The sequence below is a fragment of the Lolium rigidum genome, chromosome 6 (genome assembly GCF_022539505.1).
Source record: "Lolium rigidum isolate FL_2022 chromosome 6, APGP_CSIRO_Lrig_0.1, whole genome shotgun sequence".
NCBI classification, from domain to species: domain Eukaryota; kingdom Viridiplantae; phylum Streptophyta; class Magnoliopsida; order Poales; family Poaceae; genus Lolium; species Lolium rigidum.
This window is the reverse complement of record NC_061513.1, coordinates 192318025-192328714: the sequence shown is the minus strand read 5'-3', so window position 1 is coordinate 192328714 and position 10690 is coordinate 192318025. Positions and strand designations below refer to the sequence as shown.

General features: G+C 45.1%; 1 protein-coding gene across 1 annotated transcript; it reads right to left on the bottom strand.

Moving 5' to 3' along the window:
- Positions 1-456: 456 nt before the first annotated feature.
- LOC124661271 (tRNA (guanine-N(7)-)-methyltransferase-like) lies at positions 457-9871 on the bottom strand. The gene is made up of 8 exons (XM_047199137.1): positions 9694-9871; positions 9541-9597; positions 9383-9458; positions 9218-9297; positions 9067-9116; positions 8885-8969; positions 8689-8787; positions 457-725 (listed from the first exon to the last, which is right to left on the bottom strand). The coding sequence occupies exons 1-8, from the start codon at positions 9850-9852 to the stop codon at positions 480-482; spliced, it is 852 nt and encodes a 283-aa protein (XP_047055093.1). The 5' UTR covers positions 9853-9871; the 3' UTR covers positions 457-479.
- Positions 9872-10690: the final 819 nt, after the last annotated feature.

Here is a 10690-nt window from a genome sequence, read left to right as displayed (position 1 = left end):
TCAAACAGGAAAAGTGCCAAGTCAAATACCACGACCATCGTTTTCTGGCCACTGGGACCAAAGGTTGGTTAAACAATACCGTTGACCAACCAGCAACAATCTTGATTCACATTACATAATTGGCTTGCTTTTGATAACTAGAGAACTATTTAACCCGGAATGCCAATTGCAGATGACAAAAACATTCTTGTATCATTACCTTTGATATCAAATCCCAATGTGATCTTGCTTTCAAAAAAAATCGTAATGTGATCTTTCTTCCTGAACCACAACAATGATCACAGAATATTAAACACTGGAGGTATGCCAAACTTTCACCAGTTTGACCCATCATATCTAAACAGTCACTCGCCCTGGGCCCAGTTAACTCAGTAATGGTGCTAACTTGCTCTGGAACACCAGGGAGGGTGAAGGTCTGTGTTGGAGGTACGCGAATAAAACAGTGAGCAATCAGCCCCTCAACACTTGCGTCAACTGAGCTAATGGAGTAATCTGGAGAAACAACTGGTTTTTTGGTACATCCTCCTATATATGGTTGCTCCTTCTAACTCAGCATGGATTTCCCTCTCCGTACGTATTCCCATAGGGTTGTCAAGAAGCCATCCTTGGGTGTCACACCGAAGATCTTCATCAATACAATCAACATGCTCAAACACATCTGAGTATCCATCAAACCTTTCTCTCATGTCTGCAGCTACATCAAGCACATCTGATTGTACAAGAACCTAGCAAGGAAACAAAATATGATGACAAGTTGCAAAAAGCACATCTCATTGTACAAGAACCTAGCAAGGAAACAAAATATGATGACAAGTTGCAAAAGAGTACGTGACCTGCCAATGCCATGATAGACAGACACCATTAGCCTTGGTCAAAGATAAAGAAAATAGATGGTCCGTGTAACCCCCAACTTTTGCAACCTTGTTTAGTTGTCCAGAGTGCCAAAATCAGGGGAACAAAAACTTTTTCTAAATGGTTTTTTAAGATGGATTGCCTTGATCTGTTTGCTATGGTGAATTGCCTTGACCCGTTTATCATGATGAATTGTCTTGATCTGCTTGTTTAGAATTTTCTCTTGAGCTATTTCAGGGAATAATCCCTCTTTTATAGAAACACCTTCGTCACTCACCAACAAAAACACATGCGTGGCTTAGGAAAAGTTGCTCTCCTTTTTCACTACATCAAATCTCTCTACTTATGGCAACATGAGTGTGCCTACTCAAATTTCATCATTGTGATATAATCTAGCTCAAACCGATTCAAAACTTGGGATCATCTACCACTTGATACATCATTCCTTTATACCCTAGTCAAAAACCCTAAGACCTCAGAAATTTGGCTAAGTCCTAAAACTTTTATCAAGTTCCATTTTGAATCCTCTGGATTAAGCTGCTCCTTGCCATCTAAGGCAATGCACTTGGTCCTAGACCTGCCTTGTCATGAGCACTTCCTAACCCTACCAATGCCCTTGACCAAATCAACCATCTACCCTTTTATCCTTGATGGTTTTGAGGCCAAGTCTATAATCTGTTTTTGGCAGTGTTAAAATGTTCAAACTTTGGCGGTTGTTCCTAAGCACCCAGAATTTTTATAGGTGAAATCAAGGTGTGGATCTCATCTATGCACCACCCTTTTCAACTTCCATGTCCCATGCAAGTCTTACAACACCTCTCTCCAACTTGATCTTATACCCTACCCAAGGTTTCAGCTGAATATCACTTTCCTTTTTTTTTACCTCTTGTTTTCCTTACTCCAAGTTTAATCTCCACAAAATCAAGTGTGGAAATGATAGCTATATATATTTTTTTTTTGAACAGAGAATGCCCCGAAGGGCAGAGAAGTTGCATTAAAAATCTGGCAGGTACAATATTACAACGAGACCCTTGTAGTCATCCACTGCACTGCTATTTCTAGAAATTAAAGATAAGGGCTCGTAAAGTGCAAAAAGGACCCTAGGGCTAAAAGAAGAAAAGCAATCAGGCCCTTGGCGTCCCCCACTGCCAATCGCCGGCGACCTCAAGGCATCAGACGCGCCGAGGTCCGAGAATTTGCAGCTCGCTTGGCTCTCTACTCCGGCGAGTAACTCTTGCCTCCTGCCGTCTTCACATCCCCGGGGACGAACCACTTGGGAACGAAAAGACGTCGAGCTCCGGCGCAAGGGTCCAGGAAAGCCTCCGATCTGGAGGTTAACTTCGTCGGCCGCCATTCGGCCAGAAAGGGCAGAGGCGGGACAACAGTCGTCGTCTACAGGCCTCTGCTGATGAACATCAACATATGCAGCAAAAAGAGCGACAGAATCGGCCCAGCAGGAAGAACTCACCGCCTGCTTGCATCCGTCACCATGACAGCACCATAGCAGACAAGAGAGGAACTGCCACACCAATCCCTGCTCCAAGGAAGAGACCCCCAGCGATGGGAGGCCAGTGCTCCACCAGATCGAGGAAGACGATGCACTGCCGCTCCTCCCTCCTTGCCACCATGGTCGGCCAAGGGGAAGATGGTAGGTTGATGAAGATCAACGCAACGAAGCTCCTCCTCGCCGCCACGGCCGGCCAGGAACCTCACCACCGCATCTTCACAGATCTGACGAAAACGCGAGCTTATTCTTCGAGACGCTGGAGCCTCCGCCCTCCACCGCCCGTGGCTCCATGCCACCCCGGCAAGGAGAAGAAGCTCCACTTGGCCACCGCTGCCTCTCGCCGGCATCAGCGGCACGCTCAGACACGGCACATGGCCAAAATCCACAAGGGTAACACCTACAACTAACCCTATCTCTACTATATACAGGAGAAGCCTACCACCTATTCCATCTCCTCGCCGGCCAGCAGTGCCTCCGGTGAGAGAGAAGGAGAGGGGCGGCGGATGCGATCTGGGAGAGACTCTCAAACCAGGCGGAGAGAACAAGAGCCAAGGGATTACATGATTTGGATTGGCTTTCTTTTTTTGTCCCCGATAGCTACATTTTGTAGTAATCATCTACCCTTGAGAAAATACTTTCCCAAAATTACTATTTCTCAAATCCAGTTATTTCTATCTTTTTCCAAAATTCACAAAACCCTCTTTAAAATTTCTTCTCTATTTACTACAAAAATATTTCTTGTTTTATCAAACCTTTTCGATTTATTTATTTTCAAACTTGGGAATGGTACTGACATGTTATCCTCTCAAAATACTTTCAAAATAATTTCTAAAAAGTTTTATTCCTTTATCCTACTTCCTTTTTTACCAAGATGCATGGGGAGGGTATATGCCATTTTCTTGCACTTACTGATATCAACTAAATTTGAGAAAAATCTTCTATGCTTTGCTTTGAAAATAGACCTTTTGTATTTCAAAATATCATCTTGTCTCCTTGAAGGCTTCAAGGGCTATTTGAATGAAATTCACCCTTGACATTATTTTGTCTACTCCATTAAACCCTTCTTGCATGTGATCATGCACACCCTTCCTCTTATCTCTTTTCTCTTCCTATGCTTGAATTCACTCCATCCTTTCCCCCTTGTATCATCATGAAGTCTCTTACTATCTACTCCACCCATTGCACTTGGTGCTTGTCCTTTTTGGCATGCACAAGAAATTTTAGCCGGCCATGCCCATGCAATATTGCATGTGGTCAAACCCATCCATCTCTCTCTCTCTAGTCTTCTTCCACCTTTGGACATGCTTGGACCCTCATCTCCTGCACCCCTTCTCATTCTGGCAGTGTTGCATGGCCTAAGACCCATTCCCTTATCTTTTTGTGCTTGGAAGAAGAGGAGGCCGGCCATGCAATCCTTGACATGAGCATGTACCATCTCCTTTCTCCCTTCTCTCTTATTTCTCTCATGTTAACTCAACCACTAGTGCTGCACTACCTCTACACGTCTCCTGCACCAGGAGTCCACCATTTGAACCAACCAAACCAGCCCTAAACCCTCCTCTCTCTCTCTACGCCATGGAGTGCCCATGGCATGTCTTTTTTTTTTAAACAGGCGCAAATGACCAAGCCACCTCGCCAACAGCCTCCCCCGTCATTCGCAGATCACACGAGATCAATCGCCAAGTTTTTGTCCGGGTCCTCGTGGCTGCTATCGGCGTGCTCTAAGAGGCCGACCTAGTGTCGAGCACGTGGTGCGCGTTCGCCAGCGCGTCCCCCGGCATGTCCCCTCACATCTGGCCCCCCTCCCGCTCCCCTGCACTCCCCGGCGCAGCCCCTACTTCCCTCCTTGTCCCTTTGTTGTTGGCCACGCTCGCCGCCCGAACCCGCCTATCCGTGGTGACCACGTCACCAGGACGAACTGTGCGACCACACCCCTCTCCCTCTCGTCGGTTGCCCAACACCTGCCTCTCGACCCCGTCCATGATGCCACCGCCATCCTGACCAATCGCGCGCATGAGTAGCTCGCCCTGGACCATCTTCCGTCGCGCCCACGATGCACCGATTGCCTCCACTTCTTTAACTTGAACTTGAGCCCTCCTCACCCTCGTTCTCTCATTACTCTCCCCTCTCCTCTCTTCGTCATCCGAAGCAGAAGAGACGGCGCCATGCCCCATCTCCCTCTCGGCCATGCTCCAGGCCGAGCGGAGCTCGCCTTGATGCACGCCATCGTGCATGTCGCTGTCACTGTCGCCCTCCTCAGCTCTCTCTCTCTCTCTCCCTCGGTCACGATATCCTTCTCTGGTTCATGCGAGGCCTAATCACCCCCTCTGTTTCCCTGCAGCTCACTCAGGACCGTCGCCGTCGAGTTCCGTCGCCGTTCCCGGAGTTCGCCTCGTCCACGTCGACGTCTGGAAGCCGCGAGCACGTCCAGGACGCCGCTCCAAGTCCCCACCTGCAGCAGCCCCTTCCTCTCCGCGCCTCCACCACGTCAGCACCACCCTAGGTGAGCCACGGATCGGCCCCGTAGCTAGGGTGTGTCCCGCTGTTAGTCTTCATCCCGCGTCGAGGAAGATGATACATGCACCGTTGGATTTAATCCAACGGCTGCATGCCGTTTTCTGCCGGGCCCGCGCGCTGGCGTGGCAAGGGCCCCTCCCTGGCGGTTCAAACCGCGGTTCCCGCTCGCATGGACGCCGGATTGGGCCGGCCCAGCATCGCGCTGCTCCGCCTAGTCAAATCGTCCCCTCCTCTTTTCCTTTCTTTTCTAAAACATCAAATACCCTTCAGTTCTGCCTGGCTTTTAATTCACCATAATTCGCTGGATGCTCCAAATTTGATGATTCAAATTTCTAGATGCTCCTAAGCAAATTCCTAATCACCCAGTACTGCTTGCATGTGATTCTCCTTTAGATATGTTCACTGATTATTATTCTCTTGGAATGATGCTATTTCAGTGTTTATTTATTTATGGTAGTTGTGTAAATCTTTTTGCAGTGAGACAAACTTTGTTGTAAAGTACTCCTCACTAGCTCTATTTCTACATAGGATAGACATGCAGGAGTTTCCTGGAAATTTCATGGTTTAGAAATGTAGATCTGGCCAGAAGGCTCTTTCATGATTTTTGGTTTGAAAAATAAAAAGAGTTTTGGGACAAATCCAAGTGTCTCTGTTAGGTATCATGTTAGGGTATGTCCAGGTCAAGGGAATTATTTTTGTGACCTATATTTTATTTCCGGGGATTTTAGAACCAAAACAGAGTACCCCCAGAACCAAAACAGAGTACCGTTTTAGTATAAAAATTGTGATAATTATTTTATAGCTCAGGAAAATGCCAAACCAATTTTGGTTGGTCACATTTTGCAGTACCTATCCAGTGGCATGATTGTTTCTGGTTTGCTATTTTCTGATACATGTGTGCCATGAAAGTGGATTGCTCTAGTTTTTGCTTTGTTAAAATCATTAAAATTATTTGAAAACTTGTTTGTGCATGATTCCCGTGCAAGTGTACTCTAAATTTCAATAGCTTCCAGTGGGTATACTGCATGTATTTTTGTGGCTCACAGAAAGATTTAGGCCATTTAATTGGTCCCTAAGTCATTTCTGGTTTTATAAAAATCTTAACTACTGTTTTAAAAACCCAAATTGAGTGAATCCAATTTCTGTAGCTTTATAAAGTCAAGCCTTACTCTCTGTGATTTTATCAAAAATTGTGTGCATTATTCTGGAGTGGCTTGTTAATTTTATGCTAGTGTTTATTTCACCCCTATGAAAATTGAGTTGTTTTGTTTAAAATGTTTTATAATGAACTTTGGCACCAGACCCTACTGGTGGTTTCCAAACCTCATTAGCCTCCCGAGCTTGTGTAGATTATGTTTTGATGAGAGGCAGAACCCTTTTTACCAACTAGATGTTTGTTAAGGTCTTTTCGAGTGAAAATAGAAATAGTCCTTTTATAAATAAATTGACCATTCTTGCCCTAGGTGTTGTTTGTTTGAAATGTTAATAGTCCCTGATTGAGTGGTTTGCTACTAGTGGTGTGTGAGTGGTTGATGCTATGGTTGTGTGTTGATTGTTCTTCCTTTCTTTTGCGACGTTAGAATGCGATCACCATCGGAGAAGAATGAGAGGATCTTGGTGAGGAAGGAAGAGTAGATGGTTCATAAGAAGAAGACCAGGGACAAATAGCCAACCAAGGCAAGCCACCTCCTGATGCATACCTTGTCCTAATTATTTTGCTCTTGCATTATTACAAGTTTTATAAATTGCATGGTTTTTATTTATCTATGTGAGTGGTTCTGCCACTCGAAGCTTTATTATTCCACCCTTACGGGTGCAGCCCTCGTGATACCTAATGATCAAACACATGCTAGGGATATGGTGCTTAACACCTTACCATTCTTGTCGCCGCTTTTCAAAAAAAAAGTTGGACTATAGGTTGGGAGCCCTCTTTAAAAAGATTTGTGAAAATGTTTTCGAGAAAAGAAGTGTTTCGAAAACCTTGAAATGGGGTAGCCCTGCCCAAGTGTGAGTTTTTATAAAGTAAAAAGTTTTTGGGAAGAAAATTGCTAGAGGCAAGTGGAGAAAATTGTTTTCAAAAAACTTTGGTGACTAAGTACCTAACCGGACCTAGCCAGTACAACCACATTACCCTTAAGTGGGACGGGGCGTAGCGTAGTAGTTTGTCTCGCCTTAGTTTGGGTCCTGCAAGTGTAGTGGTAGTCCGACCATGGACGCTTCGATCGGGGTTCTTCCCATGAGAAGGGACGCAACCGATTTGCCTGTTCAGGTACGCGGGGTACAACTTATGAGCTCCCATTGAAATATGCCTAAGTGGTTGGATGGCATTCCAGAGGGTCGAGTGTGCTGGGGACCTTGCTACTCCTGGACAACCCTCGGACTCTGGAGTTGGGCGGTATAACTTATTGGGCATGTCTTAGGCTAAGGCGAGCAGGCGAAAAACTACGATCAGGTACTTGTCGTGGCATATGTTGTTATGCAGGGATGATGCCCACACAATAAGTATTCGGATCTTGTGGGGAAGTGTACAACCTCTGCAGAGTGTAAAACTATTCGAATAGCCGTGTCCGCGGTTATGAACGTGGGAAAGGCTGTTGCTTGGCATTGAAGAAGTTTTGGTTTATAAAAATGTTTTCCAAAGGGTTTGGAAAAGGATACCAGTGGGACTGGTGGAGATGTACCTGGGAGGTACGGGAGGAAAGTTGAAAGTGTTTTGGTCACTCCGATGGCCGGAAATGAAAATGGGTCTTCCTTACCTATTAGTCTTCAAAAGAAAACTTGTTTTCAAAAAGGTTTTCACAAAGATATAGAGGTGTCATACTCTCGAGAGAAAGTACCTCTCACTCCTTGTAACCCTAGAATAGTGTCTATTCCTTGCTACTGCCAAATATGCATATCCTTTACTTCTCTCTAAGGTGGTTCACTCATGGCTTTGTCCCTGGCTATTTACTTGGCCAGACTTGGTGGAATCCGACAGATGGAGTCGACGACGTCTATGCGAACTAGGAACGTCTTCCCAGTTAGTTACCTATAGGGTTATGGCATGACTTGGGTCATGCGAACGCTTTCGTCTGAATTATTTCCGCTGTGTTGTTGATGATCTCCTGCCATTATGGCTCTTATGTAAGTATTGGTCATATGACCAGTTGTAATCTTTTTATTCGGTATTGTAATGGATGATGTATTTGATACCAGTTCGGTTATGCCTTCACAACACACTGATCATGGGATCGTGAATGTGTATGCATAACGGGTGTTTCGGAACTAGTTCGGGGCCCCACAGTCCGCATAGTTACTTTGCACTAGGTCACCTTAACTTTTATCATACTATGACATAGAATGCTTAGAGGTGCGCTGTTGCTATTAATGAACCAATAAATAACTACTACAAGGAACATAGACAACATTAATGCAAGAAAAAGTTAACAAAATGAGTGTTTTTTTAGATGTTAACAAATTGAGTTGATAATGCATTAAGCATCTGATTGAGAAGATGTTGAAACTAAGCCAAACATCTGTTTTCTTTAGTCAGCCCTCAAGAGCGTCAATTAATTATTAGGACTATTTTGTAAACGGCAATTTTTACCTTTATTACTTTTCATTAGCAGAATATTAACGGTTGAGTCAATAAAACATCCATGATACCTCAATGCCTAACCAAATCATTTGCACAGGTAAAACTAACAAAATCTTGACTAGCCTAAGAAATTGTCATTGGATAAAACTGGTGCATACAGAAGGACCCTGACCCCAACATAAAAATGATGCTTAACAGGGAATAATTTACACGAAAGTCATAGAAATTGCCATACCCGTCCACCCAGACAAAGGTTCTTTGTGATTGAATCCACCAATTGTGTCTGTAGAACTCTTCTCTTGTGATGCTTCTTCTTAAAGTGAGGATCAGGGCACTACAAAGTACAAACAATATGACAGGGAACTCAACTGCCAGTTCCATAACATGAAATAAAAATGAGGAACTGAACGATCATAAGCAGTGCCACTCACCAGTATTGAAACAAGTGATAAGGGACCAGGGTATGATGACACGATTTGCTCAAAAGACACAGTTGCATTTGCAAACATAAAGTAACTGTGCTGACAGAACAATTTCAAGCAGGGTCAAATTCTTGATAGCATGAAACTCTAAAATGTGCGTGCATATGTTGGAATGATGTAGGGTAGCTTACACATTCCTAAGCCCCAATTTTGTTACCCAGAACTGTGTGCGCTCCACCAACTACAGAAGCAAAGCAGGTAAAGGATAATCACACCAAAGATCCAACACTGCATCCTCCCACTCCCAAAGGGACAAGGGTTAAACGTTAGAATCACAAGAACCTTTTGCCGGATTTCCAGTCCGAGGTAGTTCCGCCTTTCGCTGGAGTTCTTGGCTAACCAGACCAAGAACCTCCCACTCCCTGCACATAAACATTCCCTAATAGCTGCGGCTGAAGGAGATATATCGGCACAATGGAGATGCAATGGAAGGGGACATTCACGCACCGCAGCCGATGTCGACCATGAGGGGCAGAAGGGGGTCCTCGAACACCTCCTTCCATTCAGGCGGCTCCGTGGGCTCCTACAGGTAGAGTAGAACATGAATTGAAGGAAGGAAGGAAGGAAGCGATATTGAAATGATGAATTTGGGGGCGAGGCTTTACAACGAACAAGGCGCTGAGTGGATTCACGTGCTGCCGGATGCGAAGGTGATGGCCCCGCTGCATACACCAATCGGCGGGCGGTCAGGCTGGTACGCGATTTCAAGAAGAGACGGGGAGGGGCAGACGGGGAGGGAGAACAGATTGGGGGCGGACATTGGGGTAGAGGGGCCGGAGGTTGAGGTCGGCGTACTCTCTGTCCACCGCGTCGGTACTCCGCGCGGCGGAGCACAAGGTCTGGCGTGGAGCGTGGCGGCGGACAGGGGTGGTGCGGACGAGGCGGCAGCACAGGGAGGCCGTGGACGTCCAGGACATTCTGGCTTCCGCTTCCGTTCCGGCCTCAGCCACTGTGCTGCCTTTTCGACCCTAAAAGGGGGTTATCTTGTAAAACCAGAAAAATACCCCCTGGAGGCTGCAAGGTTGTTTTTACAGGGAAAACGCTTATAATCGACCGATAGCGCGAAAAAGATCGGTCATCTGTGTTACTCGCCCGTTCGCGTGTGTCAGTCTTCAACCCGCGTGCCGCGTCGTTTTTCCCTCTTTGGGCAGCACACTGAGGCGCATGCCGACGTCAACTCGTCAAGTCCGTGTCGTGAGCTGCCTGGACCCTGTCCCTATTTCTTGCTTTCTCACATGCATGGACACATAGTTGTTGTACACAACTTAGAGCTGACGTGTGAGGGTGAGGCTATGGTGCATGTAGCTAAATGAGTATTATTTCTTACTCACACATAATTTGTGCATGTAGAATTCGTTGTTGTAAAAGCTCTGTCATTGTGTTGTAAAGATATTTTGCTCGAAAAAAAATTGTGTTGTAAAAATACAAAGGTTTGTGTCAATTATCTTCGGTGAATTTTTCATGCAATGCCACAAGTGCTAATTTTTATTGTAAAATTTGAGAAATTATGTTGTAAACATCCAAAGATTTTGTGTGGATCATCTTCTGTATTTTCTGATGTGAATTTTTGCCTCAATGCTACAAGTTCTAATTTTAGTTTTAAAGGTTCTGAAATTTTGTAGTAAATGTCTAATTTTTTTGTGGGAATCACCTTCTCTGTTTTCTGATCTGTAATTTTGCTTTAAGGATACAAGTGCTATTTTTTATTGTAAAAGCTGAGAATTTATGTTGTAAACATCCACAGATTTTGTGTGA